The 26,329-nt window shown below is 42.3% G+C and overlaps 4 protein-coding genes across 4 annotated transcripts; 2 read left to right on the top strand and 2 right to left on the bottom strand.

Annotated features, from left to right (window-relative positions):
* Nucleotides 1-462: 462 nt before the first annotated feature.
* LOC115753574 (transcription factor MTB1-like) lies at nucleotides 463-3,236 on the bottom strand. Its single transcript, XM_030692235.2, has one exon. It carries the CDS (start codon nucleotides 2,590-2,592, stop codon nucleotides 754-756), a length of 1,839 nt encoding a protein of 612 aa, XP_030548095.1. The 5' UTR covers nucleotides 2,593-3,236; the 3' UTR covers nucleotides 463-753.
* Nucleotides 3,237-11,998: 8,762 nt separating this feature from the next.
* LOC115753584 (ethylene-responsive transcription factor ERF023) lies at nucleotides 11,999-12,623 on the top strand. The gene has a single exon (XM_030692254.2). The coding sequence runs from the start codon at nucleotides 12,003-12,005 to the stop codon at nucleotides 12,549-12,551; it is 549 nt and encodes a 182-aa protein (XP_030548114.1). The 5' UTR covers nucleotides 11,999-12,002; the 3' UTR covers nucleotides 12,552-12,623.
* An 8,612-nt stretch (nucleotides 12,624-21,235) lies between these two features.
* On the top strand, nucleotides 21,236-22,669 carry LOC115753581 (uncharacterized protein At4g00950). The gene is made up of 2 exons (XM_030692247.2): nucleotides 21,236-22,143; nucleotides 22,244-22,669. The coding sequence occupies exons 1-2, from the start codon at nucleotides 21,466-21,468 to the stop codon at nucleotides 22,319-22,321; spliced, it is 756 nt and encodes a 251-aa protein (XP_030548107.1). The 5' UTR covers nucleotides 21,236-21,465; the 3' UTR covers nucleotides 22,322-22,669.
* A 324-nt stretch (nucleotides 22,670-22,993) lies between these two features.
* On the bottom strand, nucleotides 22,994-26,323 carry LOC115753586. Its single transcript, XM_030692255.2, has 3 exons — nucleotides 26,179-26,323; nucleotides 24,629-24,711; nucleotides 22,994-23,297 (listed from the first exon to the last, which is right to left on the bottom strand). Exons 1-3 carry the CDS (start codon nucleotides 26,255-26,257, stop codon nucleotides 23,268-23,270), a joined length of 192 nt encoding a protein of 63 aa, XP_030548115.1. The 5' UTR covers nucleotides 26,258-26,323; the 3' UTR covers nucleotides 22,994-23,267.
* Between the last annotated feature and the right edge of the window lie 6 nt (nucleotides 26,324-26,329).

Here is a 26,329-nt window from a genome sequence, read left to right as displayed (position 1 = left end):
CCCACAAGGAACACACTAGATGAAACCAAACATTCAGCGCACGTTTCTTTTGTGCGAAAGTGACCAGGACATTTCAGTCCCCAGATTCAGGTTCATTCCTCCTAGAAAGCGGAGGCCATGACAAAGATTTTCCTTGGAGCAACGAGAAAAACGTGCGAGTACTTTCAGGTCACACCTGACTTGGAAGGAATTTCAAATTGACCAGGCGACAGAGACAGCTATCTGCTTTAGTGGAAGAGCACTTCAGGAACCAAGCCTGGTAAAAAGAAGATGAGCCTGGACAAAGTGCACGGAAAGGAAGAAAGGGCAACTCGGAACTCAACTGCTTCGTTTACATGTTAAATGCAAAAATGATTCCCCATCTTCCATTTTGATTACTTCATCAAACTACACATTTTTGGACGGAGAACACGAACTAAGGAAAAGAAAGTGAATACAAAAACTACGAGGGTAAACCATCAAAAGAGAAACTATATTAATGTTCAGAACAACCACAAATGGTATAGAGTTACAGACTCAATTCAACTTTCAAGAATATTTCCTTATGAGAGGATTGTTTACCACGAAAAAAAAAACAAAAAATGAAAGTAAATTTTGCTGTCCTAATTGGTCAACATGAAGTCATTTTCTCCTTTTGGCTTCAACCACTCCTTAAGGAAACTCTGCTGCAATCCAAAACTCTGATCGAGCTTCCAAAGGGGCTTTCGCTATGTATTACGCCTATCCACTATAGCATATGCAAAACATCGTCCGTTAGCCAACAGACGACAATGGCTCTAAGGAGTTCGATTCGCGGGAAAATGCTGCAGTTAACTTCTCCTTTGTCATCTGTTCTGACCCTTGCGACTTTATCAGAAACGTATGAAACACGGTATCATTGGCTGTCGAAAGCTTCGAGTCGAGAACGGTGACCTGCGCCTCCTGGAAAGCCTGGATAACTCTTGATGCGGGATGGGAATTCAAAGGACAGCTGACCCTCACGACGACCTCATTAGCAGCAGTAGCTTGGATATCAACATCTGGAGCTTGGTTTGATTGCTCCGCGTTGGCATTAACCTCGACAAGTGATGCATCTCTTGAAGTGCTTCCAAACCTCTCCCGATCTGCTTCCATGATTTTGAGCTTTGCTTGAAGCTCGGTTATATAAGCAATGGCATCTCCTAATAAGGAAGCTTTATCCATCTTGGATATATTAGGCACCACTGCACGAAGAGCGTAAAACCTCTGGTTCAGCTTCTCACGTCGCTGCCGTTCTGCCTCCACATGATTGAGAGGTTCTTCTCTTCCATTTGCAGGCTTCCTGCCTCGTTTTCTTGGTCTCTTCTCGGTCGCTGCACCAACCTGCTCTTCTTTGCATGAAGCTTCAACATCAGAATGCTCAGAGTCGGCGGTGAATGGTCGGGCTACCACAGAAGGCCTTGAAGTGGCACCTGTAAAGTCGATTTGCATTTGCACCTGCTTTTGTGTTTGGTAGCGGCTCAATCCGATATCATTCCTACCACCATTCATCTGCTCCTCTAGCTTACTGCCCGAGGGTTGAGAACCATAAAATTCAACAGGACTCACCTGTTTTACGCCGTGAGCATGAGCCCAGCTCGTGTCATGGGTACCATTTCTAGGAGTTGAAAATGCGAGTTTACTTCCGTTATGGTAAGCTTCCCACGATGGCCTGGGGTCCATCTTTCTAACGGCGAGTTTCTCCCTAAAATGGCCATGACTGTTACTTACGCTTAATTCCTTCCCAAATATCTTGGAGATTCCCTCTCCCTTACCTGCCAATGCCAAATTAGAGTAGGAGGCATTTTCGTCCTTCTTTTCGTTCGCCGCAGGTAAGGCAGCTATTGGCTTAGCCGACACGAATGAATTCGTCGAGAAAGACAATCTTATGGTCTGCAACACCTCCGTGCTTTCCGGTACACATCTAACTGAACCCAACTCTACAACCCCAAGGTCAGTCGGAACCAAAATTATTGTCTGAATCCCCGCAGACTTTGCTAGAAACGACCGAACACAATAATCAGAAGATGACTTGAGTGCATCCGTCAGCCATACATGCTTCCCGGAAGCAAAACATTTGCCTGGACCACCTTCTCCTGTGGGAAACAAGAAGTACATGGACGCCAGAAAGAACATCTCCATGTCCGTCACCCGGTCCAAACCAAGAGCGTAATTATCCTCATCCGACCCACCAAAGACGGTATGCAACTTGTCCAGCACCCGTTTCCTCATCCTCTGCTGGCCCTCGTCCTCGAGTCTCAAATTGAGAATCCGAGTTGCTTCAGATTCTTCTCCATCTTTCGGCTCTCTACAGGACCCATCCCCCCAACCCAGCAGCCAATCCCCCGACTTGGACCTCGAAATTTGCCAGAAAATTGCATAGTTCCAGCTAAAGTTGGAGGAGTTGGGGTGGTCCACGAGATCCGAGAGCTTGTTTTGCAAATTCTCGTCACTCCCAATGGACATCAAGAGATTGTCATTCGAAACGGAGCTGGACACCAGGTAATCGAATGCCCGAGTTCCTAAGACTGCAGCAACCATAGCTTTCTCTTCATCATTCCACGGCCCGTCCCCAACACCTAGCTCTATCTTCATCTCTATCCCACAAAAATAAAAAATAATAATAAAAAAAAACCCACAACCCTTGCCACTAAATCTCTTCGAGCTTGAAAACACGGATCGAATCTCAGCTTGCGAAACCCACAAAGCAACACAAAACCCTTGCTTCCTAAGGAGAAGTCCAAATTCCCACGCATTTGACAGCTAGAAAAGGAATCGCCCCGAATTTCCCCTCGCACTTGGCCGCCATGGCTATAACTACAGATCTCGATTACCAACTAGGAAGCATGGAAAAAAAAAAACCAAGAAACAGGAAGCAAAAGCGCAAACGAAACCCAAGAATCTAAACGAGATACAAACCAGCGGAACAGGGGGAGTCAAACGGGATCGTGAGACAATCGCCACACAGGACAAGACAAAAGGGAGGTGGTGGTGGGGAGGGGGGGCAACCGGGCGGCGCGGAGAGTGGGGCGGTCGGAGTGAAAAATTTGCACTTGCTCCTTTCCCTTTTAAAAGCTGGAGGGACACACACAATTGGGGGATGGGGGCAAGAGAAGCAGAAGGAATTTTCCCGGAAAACAAACAGTTTCGGTTAAAATGGGGCACGAGAAAATGAGGAAAGAAGCAGGAGGCTTCAAGCTTTCTCTTTCTAGCAAAAGCGTATGTTGTTGTATGATGGTGGGGGATTTGTAGCTTTGGAGCTCATTGGGGAGGAAACCGGAGGAGAGAACCGGGGTTAGGGGGCCTGGGGTTAGAGCGTAACCGTGGTTAGCTCGTGGGAGGAGGAGGTGGGAAAACGTCATTGGAGGATTTGGGGTTTTTCGGGGCGGGGGGTTTTGCTTTTTAATAAAAGCTTAAAACGAGGTCAGTGCTGTTAGCAGTAAACGATGTCACGTTAAGCACGGTCTCTTTTATTTTTATTTTTATACTCTCTCTCTTAATTATTATTCTTTTTTTTTTTTAATGTACCTGTGTCGTTCGTTCTGTTTCGCTGTTTCTGCATGTCGCTTTTTTGTTCTCTCTCTCTCTCTCTCTTTCTTTCTTTCTTTCTGGTTCACACACACGCACATGAGATTGCGTGACCCTCATGCCCCGTTTACTTTCCGCACATGAACCACCTGTGACTGCACTTAATCCCTCTCTCCCCTCTATTTTTTTTTTTTTTAAACAGCCCCCCTAATAGTTAGGGCATGATTCCACGTTAGAACTTGAAATCTGAAATTTTTTTAGCGATTGGAATTCTGTCCAGATTTCGAAAATTGAGAAACTTGTTCCGACGAGTGGGTTCTAAATAGATAGAACATGGAACTTGTAAGGTAATACGTAACAAGTTCTTACGATTGTCTTGGTATATCTCTTCGCGTGATCATATGGTATGCCGTGACTTTGTGTGACGAGTATGTAATTCGAAACTACTAGTTTAAGCTTTCATTTTCAGCGATATTTATTAATGAGACTTGTATTCGGTTAATATTTTCATATTTACTTATGCGTCTAAATATGAATTGTGATCGTTGAATTATAACAGTAAATAGTTGTCATTAAATGTGACGGATCACTATAACAATTCAATTAATAATAGGTAAAACCCGTATAGACCTTGAAACTTGAAACCGCTTACCCCTACTAATATTCTATATTTTATCATTTTATTTATAATATTGGGTATTATTAAGAGTGCGCAACAAAATTCCGATACCTTCAATTTTGAGATCTTAAAAAAGAAAAAAAAAAATGCCTAAATTCGAGTCCATTAATATATACTATTAGACCCAACCCTTCACTCAAAGAGGTAAAAAAACGAATGAATTATAAGTCAATCGGGATATATTAATTTATTCACACCCATCCATTCTACGATGCACAACCCACAAATATATCTCAACAATAAATCAGCCATCGATAATTCTTTCGGAAGTTCATTTTTTTCAAAAGCATATTTTGTTTCTTTTTGGGATTTACACGCAAAAACTTACATTGATATTGAGAACACTAGAAAAACAAAATCCATGAAATTCACTCATTGTAAAGGTCCAAATAATTATCGAAAAAAATAAAAATAAAGATGGGGGCGAGCAAAATTAACAGATCCATCTCGTCTCGCCACCTTTGTCACGTTCATATGCGATGTTAATAAAACTCCTAATCAAGTAAGTTCTTCTTTTTCTTTTTTGCCAATAGGAAGTATGGCCCTCCTGGTAAAAAGGTTGAGGAGGTGGGGACGCTAGTATCATGTATATGGGGTTTCACTCGTGTTCGTAAAGAAGTAAAACAAAAGTCAAAGAGTTAAAGATAGAATAAAAAAAGGAGTAGGGTTTTTTTTTTCCTAAATATGGTATTATTAAACGTGGCGTTGGTATCGGGAGGAGACAATCTATCAAACACTGTTCGTGCAAACTCTTGCGCATCACTCCCTCCATGATTAGGATGTTCGTGATGCACTGTGCGCCCCGTGTCTGGGCAAAAGGAATTCGTGTAAATGCGCATTGAAAATTAGAGGAAGTCGATTCTTTTTCTAATATTAGTAGGAGCAGCTCACATGATGCGTATTCATACCTTAATGTCCTCGAAGATACCTAGACCAAACGGGGTACTATAAAAGTACGAATCCTCCGACCAAAAAAAAAAAAAAAAAGAGTACTAATCCCGAACGGCCTTCACCGGGACTGCAGAAAGACCAGAGTACCCTTGTGTGGGTCCCGGGGCGAAGGGCAAAGTGTCGACGCTTGGTCTCATCCAATAAATCCTGGCCGTCGTTTCGCGGAGCAGTGCTTCGTGCTTTCGGGGCATCATCCTCACCTCGGGGAAACAATAAAAGAAAAATGGGACCCCATGAGGCCGAGCAATCCCACGTCGAGTTTAAGGTGACAATTAAGGATACCCTAACCGTGTCCCGTGAAATCAATTCTTAAAAAAAAATTTATTAAAATATAATAATATTAAACCGCTCGTTCATATCATATTTCGAGCAGTAATTTCGTACGGTCATGCAAAATCTCGGGTAGTCGAATCTTTTCTGGCCCCTAATTACTTCATCTGCTGCATATGCTTCAATGCTTAGCCAGGGTAAAGACCAATCCACGTGTAAGGAAGAGTGCTAGGATATTTAAAGGAAACTCATGCAGGCAGTGTTTTGATGAGTCTGCGTAGCATTTAAAACGACCAAAAGTCATGCGCGGGGTGCTTTGGAGTTTTGGGTTGCATTTACAACGCCGGGTGTGATAGCGTGAACGAAGTCAAAAAAATCACGTGACGAGACGGAAGCGACATGTACGACTCGTGAACCAGTGTCCGCAAGTGGCGTTTCCTTATCCCCCCCGCCCCGCCCCGCCTTCTTCCTTTGTTCGTTTTTTCGCTCCCCCGAGGGGGTGTCGGGGGCGGTGGGGGGCCCCACCTCGTACCTTCACGCGTTTTCGCGCGACTCCTTCTCGTCGATTGGCGTCTTTTCGTTTTTGTCTGTTTCTCGCGAGGAAATTAACTTCATCGGACGTGAAAAGATAATTTCGCACCATTTTTAACGTCCCCATGACGCGATGGGTAATCGCCCCCTGTCGCGTGGAGGGGCCCGCCCACCCGACCTTCCGAGAGAAGAGTTGAACACGTTTGCCATCGCCATTACGCCTCCCCGGACGCACGGTTACCACGTGGGGGGGTACGATCTTATCGACCCCGACGAACCTCGCGACACGAGATTTGGGGGATGGGAACTGGAAAGAGCGAGGCTCGTGAAGGGCACATGGTTTTTGACGTAATCCAGGGGCCAGCGCGTCCCACAATTAACCCCAAAAAGGTTCTCAGGAGAACGCGCTGTAGCTTCGGCGGTCACGTGAGCCGCGCGTGATTTCCGATTTTTCCCCCTTTTTGTTTTTTGGGGTGGGCTTTTCTTTTTCCTTTTTTTGTCAATTTCATTTTTTTTCACTTTGGTCAGGCGCACGTGATTGACGCACGGCACGTAGCCACCTTCGTTGCGCTGCACATGGGAAGATATTTTTCTCCCTCTGACTTGGAATGGTCCAGGTCGGGTCGGGTCGGGTCGGGTAGACACCGCTAGCCCGCGCATCTTTGTAGTGAGACTGTACTGATACCACGTCGTGGGGAGATCGCGTGCTTTGAAAGTTGATGGTGAACACATGACGCATGATTTAAGTTAGTCAACGGAATTTCCTTCTCCCATTAGATCTTTGAACATATATAAAAAGGAAAAAAAAGAAAAAGGTGTAAACTATCGTCCGCGTCCGGCGACATTTCAGTTCCGTAGAACAGTCAAACCACGCTTAGCTTCGTTCTTCTTTCGTCATTAGGATCTTTTCGACATTTTCCTTTCACGCTCCCTCGCACGTGTATTTCATTTTCCGTTAGTACCCGAGACGAGAACGGGGAGAGAAGCAGCAGCAGCAAGTCGCTTCGTCTTGGTGCTCCGAGGTTTTTTAGTGGAGAGGTGTCGGAACTTACCGGGTTGCTGCTATTCGAGAACTCGAGCTTTTGAATGGACTGGCTCGGGACGATTTGCATTTCGCCCAGGAAAATAAACCCGCAGGGCAGAATCAATCTGGGTTAAGGCGTTTTCATATCATCATTCTCCAATGAATATAAGTTTAATGTTTGGGAAAGAGAGGAAAAGCTTGTTTTTTTTGTGACTAGGGGTCCTAAAATCATGCTTTCGTCTCATCATGTCACTTAGGTCGTCCGCGTAAACAGGGCATACATACATCGGGAGTCAATTTGATAAATTAAAATCACATCTAGTAAAGATTGATTGTGCCAATGCCATTGATGCGCACGTGAATTCGCATAAACTGAATTACACACCCTGCTTGTAAAAGTATCTTTGCTTCGTTTAACGATAAGATATTTTTATTGCTTGATTTGGATTGGGCAAAGTTTATTTTCCGTTGTCGACAAATCTTGCAAATGTGAATCCAGTTAGATCCTCGTATTCTTTCGTACATTCTTGTGAAAACCAATGTAGAACTTCTTGAAAAAATCAAAAATTGACGGTTCTGGGCAGCCTCGTTAGGAGATTTTGCATTAGGCGACAATAAGCAGGACAGGTTTTCCCCTTACATACCCCAACTGATAATTACAAGGTACTACATTTGGGAAGACAATCGTACTCGTGTGTTCTTACCCCTTTCTCATAGACATGTCTGGACACAAAGACAGCTCTCGTAGATGGATGGCGCACGTGAAAAGTAGGTATGTGCTTGGCGTCTTCAGTTTGAACTCTGGGGTGGGGGCTCGACACGCAAGGTTCCAAGCGTCTTCCTCGATGATCCAGTCGATCCACAGTAACATCAACAAGGATGGACAGAAGAAAAACATCATGTGGTGTTTGGCCTGTCAAGAGATGCTTGACATTCCCGATATCAATTCCCTTCCCCATCTCACGATGTCAAGAGATGCTCGTTGTATGTGCTTGGTCATGTACGCAAGCCAACGAGATAATTCGCGCATTCCGTGAAAAATCAAGCCACTTCGACGTAAGATGAACATACAATCGAGTTCCACTTGAATTATTATGTGTTGAGGCGTCAATCACAATGTCAAGAGATGCTTTGTCGTATGTGTCTGATCATGTACGCAAGCCAACGAGATAATTTGCGCATTCCATGAAAAATCAAGCCACTTCGAGGTACAATGAATATAAAATCGAGTTTTACTTGAACTATAATATGTTGAGGCATCAAAACGGGAGATCATTAGATTAAAAGAAAAAAATGTTGTGATTAGGCGCACAAACACAACAAAATAGAGAGCAAAGGCAAGAAAAGAAATTTGAGATACGAGATTTATTTTGATTCACACTTAAGCCAGGGCTACATCTAGTAAATGATTACACTATAATTAGTATATCTTACATCTCTCTTACAATTCTCAATTACAAAAGAAAAATATCATATATAACAATAGCTATTCATGAATCGGAGCTCAAACTATCAATAAAATATGAATTCAAACTATAAAAATCTTCTGGCATCTCAAGGGCATTGCCCTGTCGGGGTGATTTTTCGGGCCCTGGCCCGTTTACTGGGAAGTGGAATGGAAGTATAAATCACACACCCCAACCAAAAAATAAAATAAAAAACTGGTTGGATTCATCCTCCACGTGATAAGTGGGGCTATCTTATGAATTCAATGAATCGGGGAATGGATGGCTTTATCTTTGAATGGATATGGGAGATGAACTTAGTATGGCCTATCTTATGACGCTTTTTTATGGGCGAACAAGGTGCAGGAGGCTTTAGCGAGGACGGTGCCCATGGCCTTCGATAGAAGCCCTGGGTGATACGGCCAGTCCAATTTCAGAAGCCACATACATCGAACGCCGGCCCAGTGGCGAGTTTTACTCGGAAATCACAACCGACAGGCATTCAATATTCTCTTTCAGACATCATATAAAGCATCGACGTCTTCAAATAAAGGGTGTTCGGGACAAGCACGTGTTGGAAGTGACGCGTACCTTCTAGCAGCTCAGCCAAAATCATATCTTGCCAATTCCAGGACACGGACAAACTGTACAGCGCATGAAGAGCACAATTCAAGCCCATGGTCTGGTCCAGACCAATGGCGGACCCAAGATTAGAAATAGCAGATATAAGATCATACACATAGTGTGGGGATGGGGACATTGGGTGCTTAATTGTTGAAGCTGGGATTGTCGTACGATCTTGTCCACAACCCCCAGTGATGCGAAAACAAATATCTTAACAACCGAAAGGCACCGTCGGGGACGTCGGGGTTTTACTGGAATCACATGTCAACTGTCAACCCAACCCTTGATATGTGACCATCCATCCCCCCAAAAGACACTAAAATTTTAGATAGCCCAATCGCCACAGCCGTTGCGAGAAAGCGACCCAACTCCACAAGGCTCTGCTGTCGCTCTTTTGTGTGGTGACCACGTCCTTGATTTAAGTGGCTCTCGAGTGCTCTCGTTTTTTCAAATAAAGATCTGAAGTGGATATTATTTCAAAAAAGGACCTAAAGTATCATCATTGTGTCAAAGAAGAGCCTGAAGTGCATATTATTTCAAATAAGGACCTAAAGTGACTATATTAACCTCAAAAAAGGGCCTTGATCACTTTAGTTAGGGACATTTTGGTCATTTACTATTTTAACTTATTTTTTTTCCTTTTCTATTTTTTTATAGATTTTTTTAAAAAATAAAAACAAAGAAACACACAAGCGAGAGGCCTTGGTCGTAGCCGTCGGGGTCACCGGCGCTTTGGCGAGGGCTGGCAACCCCGCCGACCAGAGGTGAGGGGAGAGGGTTAGTGGCCCTCGCCTAGGTCCGATTGAGGGTCGTGGCTATCACCGGGTATTGAGGGTGGGTTGGAGGGCGTCATCTACCCCAATTTGGTCTCAACTGGACCTAGGTGAGGTTTTCCTACCCTAGCCCGGATCTAGGAGCGGGTCGTGGCCCTCACCTCTGGTCAGCGGGGTCCTTGGTGACCCCAACGGCTATAGCCGCTGCCCCCCCGGCGGTGGGGCGGCGGCCACAATGGGAGGTTAGTCCTCTCGCTTGTTTTTTTTCCCCCTTTTTTTAAAATTTTTGTTTTTATTTCTTTACTTTTAATTTAATTTAACAAAAATTAGATTAATTTTTACTTTTACAAAAATGCCCTTGATTAGCAAGAAAATTTGGCCGGCCGGCTGACCGGCGAGGTGAGGCCTTTATTTGAAATAATCATAGCCACTTCAAACCCTTCTTTGAGACAATAATAGCATTTCGTGCCTTTATTTGAAACAAAATTTACTTTCAGTCCCTTATTTGAGAAAATAAAAGCACTTGGAGCCTTTTTTTGGAATTTTCCCCAAAGATAATGTTGCCAATTCGTTATTGTGATCACCGGATTTGACAAGGACCAAAGAAACACATTATCACAAAATTGACACTTCTTTCTCACACAACCTTGATGAAATTGTGTGAAAATCCAACGAGAATTGCGGTAAGCTAAACTGCATTACCCCCATGGCCCTGGACTTTGTTTGCGAAGGCGTGATCTTATTTTTTAACTGTGGGGACGATTGCTTCCTTTACTGACCAGGAAGACACCAAATTCTCTTTTGGGCGATTCAACTGCAATCAGATTTGAACCGATGACTTACACAACACCATGGCCTTCTTACCACCGAGTTAGAAGGTCCCGTTTGATCCAATTCTTGATGCAGTTCTCGCTATGCACATTGTTCCTTTCCTTTGGCGCAACATGAAGCAATATACATATATATGCCTAAGGGAAACAGTCGCTTCCAATGACATAATTCTCATACAACACTCACTTGAGTGTCTCCTTCACCGCAAGTCCTATGCCATGTCAGATTTTCGCTGCTTGGGCGAGCGTTTTTAACAAGTTGTGGCATTTAACCGATTGATTGAAAATTATAGCACTTAACGTTTTTTAAATGTCATGGTACTTAAGTACCCGAGAAAAAAGTTATGGCACTCAACCATATGAAAGTTGTAACATTTGTGGTGTACGTTTTTCTTTCTTCAAAGGTGTCCTCAACTTCGGCGCTCACAGCTACCTAAAGGCTTGATGATAACTTCACAAGTCGATGATGCTAGCGATTGATGTAGAGTCCCTCAGTGAATAACCCTCCATGGTTAGCATTCTCGAGTGTTGACAGATTGGAAAGTTTCGAAGGATGAGGTGACTGATGACGGCGAGGCATGACTCTCTCGGACGGTGATCAAAGATTGAAATGAACCTCGATGCCTAGACGTCAGGATGGGAACAAAGATGACGATGATTGCAGCAGAGACAGTGATTGAGATGCTGAGGCTTAAAGAAGACGGTGATCGGCTTACTTGCTAACTTGCGGAGAAGGAGACGAAATACCTTTTTCATAATGTTGATTTAAGACTAACGGCAATAAGAAAGATGAAATTTAGGCTTTGATTTCGATTCCTCTCTCTCGATGGTTCAATTAGGAATGTTCAAAAGAAGGAGAGAAAAGAAATGGAAAATGCTTCTCTGTCATTTATTTCTGACCGTAGATCCACACACTGTCACCGCATGTTTTGCATAAAATACTCATTAATTGAAAAATCGTGGGGTTAGAAATAATGACGGTATTGTCAGACTATTAGGACAACGGCTTCCAAAAGAAATACTCAAATGTTATATTTTTCCTCAATTGACCTGATTTTTTTTTTTTTTTGTGTTTAATAAATTATACTTGCACCCGAACAATATTTGTACAGGAAAAATCTCAATCCTAATGGAAGAGCACCTGCATATCAGATGATTATATGTTCCAACGGACGGATTTGACCTTATCATTGTCTGTAATGGCGTACGCAGTACAAGAAATGTGGGGCCCATCCGAGGGTATCTACATAATTGCGGCTTCAGACTTGGCCAAAGCTTCCAGGATCCAAGAGCATTGTCCTACAAATGCGATGACACCGACTCTCAAATGGACGATCAGTTCTCACATCAATGGAGCAACCGCCACTCACTGAACACGCCGCGCCGGAGATTGTCCCCGGTGACACAATGCGTCCACCGGTAGGCGGCACCCGCCACCACCCCATTTACCGTGGCGTCCGGAAGCGGCGGTGGGGCAAATGGGTCTCAGAGATCCGTGAGCCCCGGAAGAAGTCGCGCATTTGGCTCGGCTCGTACCCAGTGCCCGAAATGGCAGCCAAGGCCTATGATGTCGCCGCACACTGCTTGAAGGGACGGAAGGCTCAGCTCAACTTTCCCGACGAGGTCAACCACTTGCCCCTCCCCGCCACCTGCAGCGCCCGGGACATCCAGGCAGCGGCGGCCGAGGCGGCGCACGCTGTGGCTGCAAAAAAGGAGGGTGGCGGCATCAAGGTCGATGACTTCTGGGCTGATATAGAGTTGCCGGAGCTGATGGAGGAGGGAGAGCGCCACTCGGACGCCTGTCTGTGGGCCTTCATCGCGGATGCCACGTGGAGGGACGGCGAGGATGAGGCGACGACGATGAGCTCTTCGTGGCCCTGGCATGTCCCCAAGACGTGAGTACACTCGGTGGTTGCATCGACGGTACATAAAGACTGCCTTCGAAATTAATTTCTGTAATGCTACTGCAGTTTTGCCGGATTGTTTTCTCTGGAAATCTGCTTTGCACTAGTCGGACTCAACTACAAAGGATGCTTCTAATTGGAGAAGTTGCTAATTACACCTTTTAATGAGCAGTAGGCTACCCACGTTAAACTCTCGTTTTGTTTGCTTTGACGTGTGTCAGATGCCGATACGTGATCAACTGGTGTCGGACATCCAACTCGTGATCAGCACTTCGGACATGCCAACGACATGCGAGTTCAACATCTCGACATACAATTTCGACACGCACGGAATCAATCTTAAACATTTGTATTAAATTAATGATAAATATGTAAGTCTATCAAGGAAAAATCTGATAACATCTCTTCCCGCCCGAACGAGGCACCTCCATAAAGATGCAGCCATGCAGATGCAAGTGCGGTGAAGAGGCAAACCCAACCCTAAGAAGAAGGAGTCAGGGAAAGAACATACATGGTGCAGGATTCCTTGTCCTTGCTTTCGAGATTGGAAAGCGAACGTTTTCGTAACTCCAAAAGGAAGGGGACTAGGATGGGAACCCCACAACATTCCTGTCCTTTCCTCTCCACAGGCGACGTGATAAGTATGAGCAAATTCACTTCACAAGTACGAGCTACTAACCCTGATTTTCTTCGTGCACGACCACGTGAGGTTTAGTATTTAGGACCTCTATAAATAAATAAAAGTACCGTTGAAAGGCTCCGTCGTCGCGAAAATCACTTTCAGAAAAATAATTTTCAAATTATTTTTTTACATTTGTTTTTAGTGAAGGAAAACATTTTTCGCCGATGGAAAAAAAAATCCTTCAAAAGCAAAGAAAATGTTTTCCTCTTTTTGAGAAGAAGAAGATTTTTTCCCTCAGCTCCCTCACATTTATTTTCTTTTTTATTACATTTTTATTCCTCTTCTTTCTTCTTTAATTTCTTCATCGGCTGATCATCGCCCACTGCGGCTACCGGCCATAGGCCTCGTCCGAGGCCGGCGACCTCAATGAGCCTCGCTTGTGGCCGGCGATAGGCCGATGAAGAAATTAAAGAAGAAAGAAGAAAAAAATGAAGAGAAAAAAATATAAAAATTTAAGACCAATAAAATAATCATAAATAAAAAATTATTAAAAGATTCAATCATTTTTAAAGAGAGAAAAATTGTCCACATTAGTGATGGTCGTGCTGCATAGGATGGCGAAGTCCGCGGCAACAATTTCCGACCAAAAGACGATGCAGAAAATTAAATTAGATTTTCTTTACCAAATAGTGGAAAGTACTTTTCAATTCATTTTCGAGTTTCAACCAAACACCGACAAATATAGTTTTTTTTTCCTTGGAAATTGACTTCCCGAAAACATTTTCCACAAATGACTCATTTTCTGCGAAACAGACGCGGCCTAAGAGTAGAGTTCAAGCGCCGACAGATGTGCCAATTTGAAGTTTGGTGAATGAATTCATTGCATTAGTGGCTAGATTTTTTGGAACATTATGAGCTAAACGAGAAGGCAGAAAACCAGCGGGAAGGTGGGGGTGGGTGGGTGGGTGCCCATGTTTACAGATCGCAATTGGTTGCTAACCACCAAATCGCCCCCCTTGGAAAGGAAAGGACACCACGGAAGTTGCATTAGCCCGAACTGTTAGTAGTTTGTTTGTAAAGCAAACAAACATGCATCTTGTTTCACAATTGGCAGTAATTATCTTTTTCATTGAGGGTAATTTTTTTTTTATCAACGGTTCTTAGGCGCCTTATGACCTTTGAAAGGTTGTATCTTTTTAAAAGTTATAAAATTCGAAATCTAATGAATAAAAATATAATATTTATTATCCAAATTTACCGTTTGTCTTTTGAAACAATATCCGTTCAGTATGCAGCGTTTTTAGAGATAAGGTTGTGTATGTTCTAAAACACATTTATAAATTAGTCGTTTCCATCTCATTATTTTGAACTTCTCAATTTTCCTTTCTTAAATAAGGCAGTCACTCTTTTCAATTGTGTTTCTTTATTAGAATTCTTGGAGAAATACCATAAGAGAATTGATTATATAACAATCTTTGGGTGATTGTTATGCCAACAATCTATTTTGAGCCACAAAAATAAATGATAATTAATTAAAAATTATGCTAGAGTTCCACTCTTTTAAAAATTCGTAGTTCACAACATACTGTTATTCTCACTGTCAACCAAAGATCGTTATACTGGCAAAGTCTATACCAGAATTAGTGTATGGTTTTCTCGTTCGAGATTTTATTGTATCCTGGAAGATTTTTGCCAATAATGATTAGCAACATTATGAGGTAAATAATTCCTTAAAAATAGTGAACTCACTCCTCAAAATCCGATTCCATATTTCTCGATTGATTATTTCCCAACATGAACATGTACAAACTGCGTAGACCGTTGTCGAGGAAAGATAGGATGAGCTGAGAAAATTTTGTAACGGATTGTTTAGGCATGACGTAATCGAGTAGATTTAGTTTAATGTATCATATCAATAACATGTGAAAAAAAATGGTTAACATAATTCATATGGATCTCACTAAAGTTAAACCACAATGTGAACGTAAATTTTTATGATTTGACTCTTTTTGTCACGTCATCAATTGGATGAGTGCATCGAATGGTTTTCTTCCGTTCCATGCTAGACAACCTCGGATGATGTAGCAGCCGGGTGAAAATTGACTGTGGGGTTGCACCCTACTGGTTTTAGACACTGCTAGTGGTTTTAAGACAATGGGCCATTGCCATAAATGTTTGTGTGGGTTGTTATATTAATCCACAGAAAATGATTGACAGGAGAATAGATGGCTTTAAAATAACCTGTACTTCCTCTTCGTGTAACTTCAACAGAGGGGACCCCACGAGTTCTACATGGCCCCAAAAAATAGATGAACGAATTATCCATTCACCCTTAAATTTATTGTACCGATATCGATTTATTTTTAAGCTTTTAATTTTGTCAATTTAGTTATAATATTTTTTTTTTTTTTGTAAAATACCATTCGGTCAATTCTCGCCGAAAATTTCTGATGTGGCGGCGTGCCATGTAGGATAGCTAGCGCCGATTGAATTGTATTCTTTCATAAATGTTTAGGATAGGTTGATAAAATTGAAAATTTTAAGACTAAAATTGGTATCCATACGATAAATTTAGGAGTGAATGGATAATTTTCCTCTCATATTCCTTGACCCTCGAGTTCTATACGACCTAAAAAATAGGTGTATTGGCTTTTTTGCTAGGCTTATCAAATTTCGGAAAATTGTTTAATCGATCCAAAACTTATTGTATGGATGTCAATTCAGTCATAAGTTTTTCAATTTTGTCAATTCAATCATAAACTCTCACGCAAAATACCAATGTATCCATTCGACTAATTCTTTTCGGTAATTGCTAACGTAGTGGCCCGCCACATAGGACAGCCGATAATGACTGGATTGTCGCTTCGACGATTTCGGGTGAGAATTGACTATAATGACTACACTGTAATCTTTCGTAAAGGTTTATGATTAACTTGACAAACCGAGAAATTTAGACTTGAATTGGCATACATGCAATAGTTTTAAGATGAATTGGGTAATCTTTCTCATCATATTCCTTGACGTGAAAATAATATAACATATATGCTTCTTTTCTAAGGATCACGAGGGATTAATTAGCCGACAAAGTAACATAATCATTCTCATCCTTTGGACTTTTGTTTCGTCACTGCCTAATCTTCCTCCGCCACCTGTTAACTACAATAAACAAAGGAAGCGATGTTAATCTTCCTTTGATTGCGGCCTGTGGATGAATTGCACTCCAAAGCAAGAAGACTTAACTGGTGCTAGGCTTTTGATGCTTGACCCGCAAGCGATGGCAAAAGGTAAGGTCCGATCCAAGGGATGGCTCCAATCAGAGTGCTCGGCGGGCTTCAACGGGCCGGGTCTCGTTTCGGGCTTTGGATCAGAGCTCGGTTTTTTTTAGTTAATGGTGGCCAGTGATTTCTTTCTTGCCTTAATTTTCATGTTACCATTGATGATAGTTTTAGGGGTTTAGGGTATGTTTATTTCAAAGAAAGCTTCATCTTAAAGAAAAATGCTTTCTTTAATTATAAGTGATTTTCTGTCGACCAATTATTTTTAACAAATCAAAGGCGTGAAAGTCCGAAAGAAAACTAATTCGCTAAATTTTCTTTCCCTCAAACAGACGTATCCTTAATAGTTCTGCTTCTGGAACAGCTTTTACCGACCGAACCACAAGTAAAAAAATCTCAATCTACCGTTCCGTCACCACCGACATCGATGCCTTCTTACAGCTGTCCTACTTAAGTGGACAAGGCTTTAGTTGGCCACTGCTGTACTTACTGCTAGAATTCGGGTGTGATCATTAACATGTAATGATGTTTGATCAGGACCCTCTTCTGATTAGTGCCATGTTTTCTTCCTTCTTCGAGGGGGTTTGCTTTGTGTGGGAGATGATTACCCCGTTTCTTTAATCATGAAGGGATCCGACAAGTGTTTGCATCGGACTTGTTACCTGGAGGTCTTATCTAGATTATTATTATTATTACTGTTATTCCCTTCATGCTCGATGTGATTTCACCGTCCGGATGGCTCGAGCAGTTTCGAGTTTTGGAGTTGGATTTTTCTTCTTCTTGCTATGATTTCTTTGCTTTATAATGGGGCCAACGTGGGGACCCATAACAGGTACGGACAAGAAGAAATCCTGTACGCGTGCGCGTGTTAAGGGGAGCTCTTGTACATTGAGGTCAAACATTCAATGGTCCACTAGCTACTCGAGGGGGTTGGTCAAAGGATAAAGCAATCATCTATATTTCACGATAGATGACGAGTGCGATTTGCATCGTGAGCTAACTTCTGAACGGCTCGCATTGCATTACTTGGTCGCCACATACCTCATGTGAAGAGATTTTTCGGGGTTGCTAGCATCTTAGTAGAGACATGGTAAGTGGCTAGCTAACCCGGAACTTCGAATTTCGGGTAGTACTGACTAGTCATATCTTAAACTAAATATTTCATAACGGGCATGAGGTCTTTGTTGTAAGACTAAGAGGAGGTTGCTAAGCGTTGGTCACCCCTCTCCACCGTTATGCCAATGAAAAGAAAGGAAAGTGATAAATGATAATCCACTCTCTGTCAAGATCAGTCCGCTGGGGTTAATTGACTCAGCTCTCTGTATTAGAATGAGTTTGTGCTTAATTATTGAAAAGGCAGCATCTAACCTTAAGTGATCAGATTAAATCAGCGAGAATATCATCTAATGATGATGGAATCTATACACAATCTCACGAGGAGAAAGTAAGTCCTTTTTGCAGTATTTTAGGATTTTTGGTGTACGTATCCCATTTATTAATTTCACCCTTTTTTTTTTTAGTTTTAACTTTTTAAAATTGAATATTAACCTTGTCCTTGGTTTTTTTTTTTTAACTCAATTGAAATAAGATTTTGGAAAAGAAAATAAAAAATGCCACAAAAGAAAATTAAATTAATTTAAAAAATTCCCACGTCAGCATTTTGTGTTAGATAAATTGACGGTGTTAACGGAATGATTCGATTGCACCAATTTAACAACTTTTAAGGCTTATTACAGTTTTTAAAAGTTTTAGGAGTCCATTGCACTTTCGTGATAAGTTTTAAAACTTCTAGTAACACTTATTCCCGTAATAAATTTGGTGCAAGCATCAAAATGGGTTCTCTAGGATCCACACAAAATAGGTTTTAAAACATGTATGGATGCATCAGGTCAGGTTCGCATCGGTGGTGGCTATCATGCCCAAAATAGGCTCGAACAGCGGGCCACAACGCCGAGAAACGCTTTTGATTGTTGAGGCTGGCAGCGAGCAACCCAGCCACCCCTCGGCCGGATACCCCGCCTGGTTGTCTGGTTCTTCCCAAGCGTTTGGCTGGCCTGTCTTCTTGCGCTCTCCAACTGCCGGTCTCCGTCTCCAGTCCTCCGCGGACACTCCGAAGATCCCGGTAATCCCAAACTTATACCGAATTCACAGTGACTGGGAAACTCCGAGTCGCAATCGACATTCCGTTCCAGTTTTATACTTCAAAAAGTTGGGTCTGTTCTCTCTTAATAGTCTCTCAACAAAGGAAGATTAAAAGGAATAAATAAATAAAAACAAAGCACATGGTAGAAACTGGACTTCAGATGTTTATGGGTTTAGCTTTTGCTGACTTTTTGATGTTAAAGGACAGATGGGGGTGAAAAGTCAATGTCACGAACCAACAGTGAGACCGACCTCAGCTAAAAAGACTTGCATGCACGCTTTGACTAAATGCCTCCTTTTTTTAATCAACATTCAACAGTGAGACCCACCAAGCTTTTGTTACACTTTCTCGGCAGACTCCTGTTCTTCTAACTTGAAGAAGGAGGAGCTTGAGAAAGAAAGTGAAATCAGACCTCGAGCCCGAGTATAATAGACTATTGATATGGTGAAGGTGATCTGAATGACTATTTGATTTCGAGTTTCGTCAACGGATCACTTAAATCGATACGTCTCATTAGACATAACATGAGACCTGCCGACATGCTACGTTGAATATTCCCTTACCTATGTGGCCCTTTCAAGCTACCTCTCATCCATGCATGGTTGTATTTTCCATTGATTGGCTCAGGTTTAGTTGCTTGGGAAAGTGGGAAGAAGAGAGAACAGATTGGGCTGGTGGCATGGGGTTGGGAAGGTTGACTTGTAGGGAAGGGCATTGTGTTCCGTTCCATTCCATCAGACTCTGCAAAAGTCCAAGCACAGTGAAAATGGGAATCCCGTTCTGCAGCAGACCTTGGAATCCAATGCCATCATCCTCGCTCGGGAAAAATCAAGAGAGCTTAGAAAAGCATCTGGGATTGAAGAGGCGGCACGACAATATCTGCACTTCCCGCTACAGATCTGTGGACCAGCGTTTGGATGCTCGTGAGCTCTAAGTTCCCACATGTTTTTGGATCCCATATCATCTCACTGTCTGTCATGGTTCTTAGGCCTAATACAAAAAAAAAAAAAAAAACTCCAACTTTAACGTTTGAGACAATTATATTCAAAACTTTTTTTGGTCTCATAAAAAAACCCCAACTCTTATCTTTATCCTGATTTTACCCGTCTAATACCCAAAAAAACCTGAACTTTAACATCTATCCCAATTATATCCAAAACTTTTTTTTTAATTTCATAAAAAACCACCAACTTTTACTTTTATCCCAATTCTACCATCGTCAACCTTCTGTTCATAATCACCGTTAGTTAATCATACGTGGCTCGAATTTTCTCACTAAACTTACCAATGAATTTTCGAAATTTAGACATAGTAGATTTCGGGGAGAACAAGATTTTAGATAATTCATCTGAATATCTCCATGTTTAGTCATTCTTTGGGCTGTTGAGTGCCAAAGAGAATACGAAACGCGCCATCTTGAGTGATTATATATCTCCCGGTAATATATAAGGGAAGCAAACAACGGAAGAGACGTTTGAGATTTTTTCATATCGGCTTTGTTGAGGTGTAATTCATTAATGACATGAAAATGCCACATAAGATTAATTAATGGTGATTATCGATGGAAGGCTAATGGTGGTAAAATTGGAACAAAAGTAAAGTTAAAGTTTTTTATGAGACAAAAAAAGTTTTGAATGTAATATGGGACATATGCTAAAGTTGAGTGGTTTTTTGGTACTAGGCCTGTAGAATTGAGACAAAAGTAAAAGTTTGGGGTAGAATTGGGACAAAAGTAAAAGTTGGAGGTTTTTTATAAGACAAAAAAAAAAGTTTTTGATACAATTATTACAAATTCTAAAGTTGTAACTTTTTTTTAGGCATTGGGTCTGGTTATTGTCAATACATTCTGTTTTAGTAACTTTTGCTATTCAAACCTTTCGACTTATTCAAACCACTTTCCCAAAGGCACTTGGGCAAAATACAATTGGTGTTTGATAAATTATTTTGGAGAGCTTTAGGTGCAATTCTAAAGTTTTCTAAAGGCCTTTAGTCCAATGCAAATCTTACCCAACTTTGAGCTTTAACATTTCCGGAATAGTAATGCATTTTTTCTTTCAATTTTGCTCTCGCTAAACTTTTGAAATTTCAATTTTACCCTCACCGTCTTCCATCTCAAGTGACGTTGCTGTCGAGCTAGATACAGTACCAGCAAGCCTTGCGCGACCTTAAGAGAGGGTCTACGACACTAGGCGACCCTCGTCGGGGGTCACCTTTACTTTAGGAAAGAGTCGTTGGTATCAAATCTAGCTCGCTGGAGTTCCGTGGTCGCAAGTAGATTGTATTATTTATTTATCTAAATTTTATACCTTCACAAGTTTAGTTTTTTTTTTTTTCAAACAACATTTAAACCAAAGTCGATTCTCAAGATAATGTTTATTTACATTTTACCAAACACTATTTTTATTTCGAAAAAGTTCTTTTAACCTAAAATATATTGTGTTATCTGAAAAACTTTTCTCAAGAGGCAATCGTTTACCCTCCATTCGTTATTGACAATTAAAAAACTTTCCAGGGAGTAGGCATTTGAGTTAACATCAATTGCCTAAACTAGTAGTAGCAAAATTTATAATATAAAGTTCTCTGTCTTGACGGTGTGAAGTCAGTTCCGTCCCACAGCCACTCGTTATTATTGGTTGGTTCTGCACCTGCTTTTTAGTCCTTTTGTCCTCTAGTGTCACTGTGATTGCTAATGTGCTACAACTCAATGCAAAGATCGAGACAATATAGTACCCCCTCCCCCTCACTTTCCTTCTCCCCAGCAGCTTCCTCCCTTTCCCTCCTTGTTTCTCTGTCTCTCATCTCCTAGCTATGTGTATTCACAACACGAACCTGCCCTACCAAGAATAAAACACCCAGAGAGAGGGAGCAAATGGTATCCAAGGCAGTGGAACCAGGAGAGAGCGCAAGCACAGCACCAGGAAAGCTGCTGCTAGTTTCAGTGGCACCAAAGACAGCGGAGTCGCCGGACCCATCAGGGATGAGAACACCGCCGTTCCATACAACGGCGGCTGTGCCGTTCCGGTGGGAGGAAGAGCCGGGCAAGCCGAGGCCCTGCAGTGCACTGGCCATAGTCCCGAGCCCTGGGCCTGGTGAGCCGTACTCGGCCACCAGGACGTGCTTGGAACTGCCTCCTAGGCTGCTGAGCGAGGCCATAATAGCCAAGATGCCAACACCTGCCGGTGGGCAGCAGACGTCATCGTTCAGGATGGGAGGGGAGTGCTATGGATCGTTCCGGAGTTACGTGGTTGCGGAAAGAGCGGGCGACGGCGACGATGAGGAGGGCATTGATGTGGGTGCGACAAGAGAGGGTGTCCTAGTGAGGAGCAAGCCAAGTGAGTGGCGGTGGTGGTGGTTTGGTGGGTCTTCTGGGAGAAGGAAGAAGAGGGAGATGGGCGGGAGCAGCTATGTGTTCCCTTCATTTTCATGTAATTACGTGGTGGGCGGAGAGAGCAGTGAGTTGAGGAGTGAATGCAGGAGCAGCACCAACATGAGGAGGCCAGGGAGCTTCCCTCTCCTCTCTTACTCGTCACACTCTCATTTCAGCTGGGTGAGCAATGGCCATCTCCCTCCTTTCTTTCTTTTAGCAGGTGCAAAAGATCTTTCTTTGTTCCAACAAGGCTAAAATGATCGGTCTGGCTACATGACAGGCAACTCTGTACGGAGGATTGAAGGAGGCGATACCTTGGAGGAGGAGGAGTAGGAAAGCGGGGAAGATGCGATCGTGAATCGTCATATGTGTCCCGACATTTCGCTACTGCCACGTCTCCATCATCTCCCTGTCATCCCGATACCAGCCAGTTGTTTGCACATTTGATAAGGCCTCTCTTGGCCGCTTTAGCTGCGAGCGTGTTAGTCGTGTACAAACAGAAGCAGCGCCTCTTTGGTTGCGACATTGTTGTCTTGTCATGATCAATAACAGCATGTCTACAGGATCACCGAGAGAATCCACCCTGTGAAACTAGTGGTTTTAAGATGCGTATAATACTGGTTCAAGCCCATGGTTGTGCCTTTAATTGACCATATCGGTTCAAAGTCTATCTATGCTTTACATGCGCATTTTACATTACTTTTCACGTTGTCTAAGGTGGATAAATCCACACGACGTTGCCTAAACTAATGGACTATGACCCTACCCCCAACCTTTTTAGTACATCATGATTCACGAGATCCAATATATTCCCTTTGCCAAAAGTAGGGCGTGGAAGAGCAACTTAAACACGAAATCTGATGGACTCCAGCTCCACCGACAATGAAAAGCTACAGAGGATAACCAGCAAGCATTCTCCAAAGTATTCCCTTTCCCAAAAGTGGGTGAGTGGAAGGGTAATTTCATCACGAAATCTGATGTACTCCAGCTCCACCGACAATGAAAAGTTACAGAGGATAACCAGCAAGCATTCTCCAATAACAATTTATCCTCTTCCGAAAATTGCATGGTGTTCACAACTTCACAACCATGCAGAAATCTGCAGTGAGCGGTCAACTAATTATCCTAATACGTCTCCACATGCACATAGTAACTTCAGATGAACTGTATCATCAATACAAATCCTGCTCCAATTGAAGAAAATTTATGCGGAGGCATCAACAAAACAAAGAAACAAAACACTTATTTGGCTGCCGATGAAGATACAGCAGAGAGACGGCACTTCATGATGGTCAACCTCATGCTTACCTTTTACCAGTCATCCCGGCAACCACCTGTAAATACATAAGAGGTTATTAGCATTGACAGAGCAGCCCATAAGCATATCCAAGCTGTCAACATAGGCAAGAATGACACTAGCGGAAAGAGAAAAACAGAACAAGTTGATTGATAACGCAGAAACCTCAAGAGAAATCCATTTTCAACATTTGGACAGAACTCTTCTCTGGTTAAACTTTCAAATGTGGCAAGAGGAGTTTCAAATGATAATCCAGCTTTTCAAATTTGTAGGCCACTAGTTACTCTTTAAGTGAGCTCAAAGGACGCCCAATTCATCTTTTTTTTTTCCTCCCTTTTGAGTAAACCACAATAGCCATATTGAAGATGCAATAAAAGGGGCTAACAATAACGATATATAAAGTTTGCAAATCGAGACTAAGAAGCATAGTTTACAATGAAACTTGCAACTTTTGCAACAATAAATGCAAGAGCACCAGGTGGCAATGGGAGGTAAATTCACGGTCTCAGCATCCTCAAAGACAGCCATTAACAGCAACAAAACTGCACATATATGCTGATGTAATATTACACAACCACCGACCTCATACTTGATACTCACAAGGAAACTATAAGGAGTCCTAAACCAGCAACAGATAGAGGACTTATTCAATCATATAGTCTGGGATCCTAGAAATATGGCGCCCTTAGGGCTTTCTATTTGATTGTATCGAAAGGCCCAATTCATTGAGGTTTCCCTATTGGGTCGGGTCATTTCGGGGCCAGTGGATCATTTATGATGAAAAAGAGAACCTTCAAGACAATGATTCGGAGTTCCTACAAAGTAGAACCATGCAGTACCAGACACGAGATAGATCTTCCAAAGAATAAGGCTTTTTTCGAATAAGCCAGTTCATTTGAGACCCTGCAAATGCACTCTTTTTCCTATTCAAAGAGCAGCCCTTTCTCTCTGTGATTTCACGTCGAGAATCCTTTACAGATGAAGAGATATCAAAGAAGCTTCTTCCTTCCCAAACAAATCCCTATAAATCTATATATAACTGCTAGTTTATCAAGAATACGCAAGAAAAGCACTTTGAATTGTTGATTCAATGCGAGAGATAGCTTAGAACCAATAGTACATCATCTAATGGATTTTTCCGTTCTAATACTCCATCCGAGAGTTTTCAATATTTATCAAATCTTTTTCTATCTAATGGAAAGCTATTGGACCAAATGACAAACATATTGTTGAGAAAACGATGGCTTTTCCCGAATGAAAGAGGAACTTATATACAAGCACACAACATATGTAGTAATACTAAATCAGCAATACATCTACCCAAACTGCTAAAGGATAATCTGAAAGACTAGCATAAACATTACTTACATCACTTATATGAGGTTGAGGGACTTTCTTGGAAGTTTCCATAGAATCCAATATGGGCCTCACCACAGCAGGAAGGAAGAGGCCTGAAGTACATTAAATTTAATTTGCCAGACGAAGAAGACAGAATCACTGATATTCTTTTGCATGCAAAAAGACAAACATTTCCATGCGATAAATTAATACAGGAGCGTGTCAAAATAGTCTGCTTTATAAAACTGAAATCCACATTTAAAATAGTACATAGCCTCTGGCACTGAAAACGAACGTGTATGGATAATGCCACAGTTATGATGAAGAAGCATAACATAATACAACCCCTTCAGCTCATGTCAAAGAACATCTCTTTCACATTTTCCTATCCGGCACAAAGTTTCTCTTTCCTAGCACCAGACGTTGCAGAATGCACAATTCAATGTAACTAAACCTAGCCTTCAAACGATATGGTGGCTTGACCATATTGACAAGTTTACTCCAATATCATTCGTCTCTGAGCGGAAATTGCATGCATAAATGGCTAAATACTAGCATGGAGAAAGATACATCACAAATCACACCGTGACTCAAGACTTGAGGCTTCTCAACTTCAGTTCAAAAGTAACTAGAAAAGCACCTCCAATTCTTCATGGAGGAAGTGACTAAATAACTCATACCGCATAACAGGGATCAGCAATTCATTCTTCCGCTCATTAGGCATTAATTCACTACTTCATTCCACATAAATCACGATTGTTCTCTAGTGAAATTAAAAAACACTCCATAAGGTGAGACCAGTACTCTCAATTACCTCTGCCTTATAACAAAACCTAGCATTGTTAGCATCTTCAGTGTGCTTACTATCTGAAAGTTCCCTTCCACTTTCTCCGTTCTTCTAAGCAAGTTAGGTACTGTGAAGCATGTCAACCCCGATATTATGCCGATGCACAACAGAAACCAGCTAAGAATCACCACGATTGAGACGAGTGAAAGTATCACATCGCACGTTCATGATACATGAAAAAGTATTTTCCTTCGGAGATTACAAAATGAAGGAATATGATAAGGCGGTTCCAGAACCAAGATGAAAGGTTAGCTACAGGAAAACTCACAAAACAGGACGCGGCAACACTCTTTAACACGTTGAAAGAAAAAAGGAGGACCGTCTACTTAAGCCTCACTAATTCAGATAATGACGCAAAAATGTAGCCCCAAAATAATTCAAGGCGGGACCTAAATCGGCATAGACGATAATTAACTCGGGCACCTACTGATGCCGCAAGCTCTCAGACAGCTGATTAAACCTCGAGAAGCACAGCGATGATGATTCCAGGATACAGATTGAAGGTAATAAGGGAAATGGTACGAAATCCATACGGACAAAGCGTGCGCCACTTTCAGCTCAGCTCAACCAAACATTCGTATCTGGAGAAATCTAGTACTAAACTCGAGTCGCCCCTAAGGTTAATCGCGAAGTTTAACGGCGCGTAATCAAATTAGCGAGCCCCCGGACACAAGACCACAAACTTCAGGCAAAAGAAAGAAGCGGCGAAGTCGGAGAGAAGTGAAGAGATTACCGACGCCGGCGATGAGGCAGGAAGCAGCAACAACGGGCTCCTGCACCACGAACATCTTCAGCTTTTCCATCACCGCCATCTCTCTCCGGCTCCCGCCAATCTCCCACAACTCGTCCGCCTTGACCTCGATCGGAATTGGATCGGCTATCGG

Source organism: Rhodamnia argentea, chromosome 3 (assembly GCF_020921035.1).
Source record: "Rhodamnia argentea isolate NSW1041297 chromosome 3, ASM2092103v1, whole genome shotgun sequence".
Taxonomy (NCBI): Eukaryota; Viridiplantae; Streptophyta; class Magnoliopsida; order Myrtales; family Myrtaceae; genus Rhodamnia; species Rhodamnia argentea.
The sequence above is the reverse complement of the archived record's forward strand: the minus strand, read 5'-3'. Positions and strand labels throughout refer to the sequence as shown.

What these genes read in the sequence shown, in the direction of transcription:
- LOC115753574 (XM_030692235.2), bottom strand. Translation starts at nt 2,592, where the DNA reads ATGAAGATAGAGCTAGGTGTTGGGGACGGGCCGTGGAATGATGAAGAG.
- LOC115753584 (XM_030692254.2), top strand. Translation starts at nt 12,003, where the DNA reads ATGGAGCAACCGCCACTCACTGAACACGCCGCGCCGGAGATTGTCCCC.
- LOC115753581 (XM_030692247.2), top strand. Translation starts at nt 21,466, where the DNA reads ATGGTATCCAAGGCAGTGGAACCAGGAGAGAGCGCAAGCACAGCACCA. An exon ending in CACACTCTCATTTCAGCTGG is followed by an intron (nt 22,144 to 22,243) that starts GTGAGCAATGGC and finishes GCTACATGACAG; the next exon opens with GCAACTCTGTACGGAGGATT.
- LOC115753586 (XM_030692255.2), bottom strand. Translation starts at nt 26,257, where the DNA reads ATGGCGGTGATGGAAAAGCTGAAGATGTTCGTGGTGCAGGAGCCCGTT. An exon ending in CTGCCTCATCGCCGGCGTCG is followed by an intron (nt 24,712 to 26,178) that starts GTAATCTCTTCA and finishes AATGTACTTCAG; the next exon opens with GCCTCTTCCTTCCTGCTGTG. An exon ending in CTCAACCTCATATAAGTGAT is followed by an intron (nt 23,298 to 24,628) that starts GTAAGTAATGTT and finishes ATGTATTTACAG; the next exon opens with GTGGTTGCCGGGATGACTGG.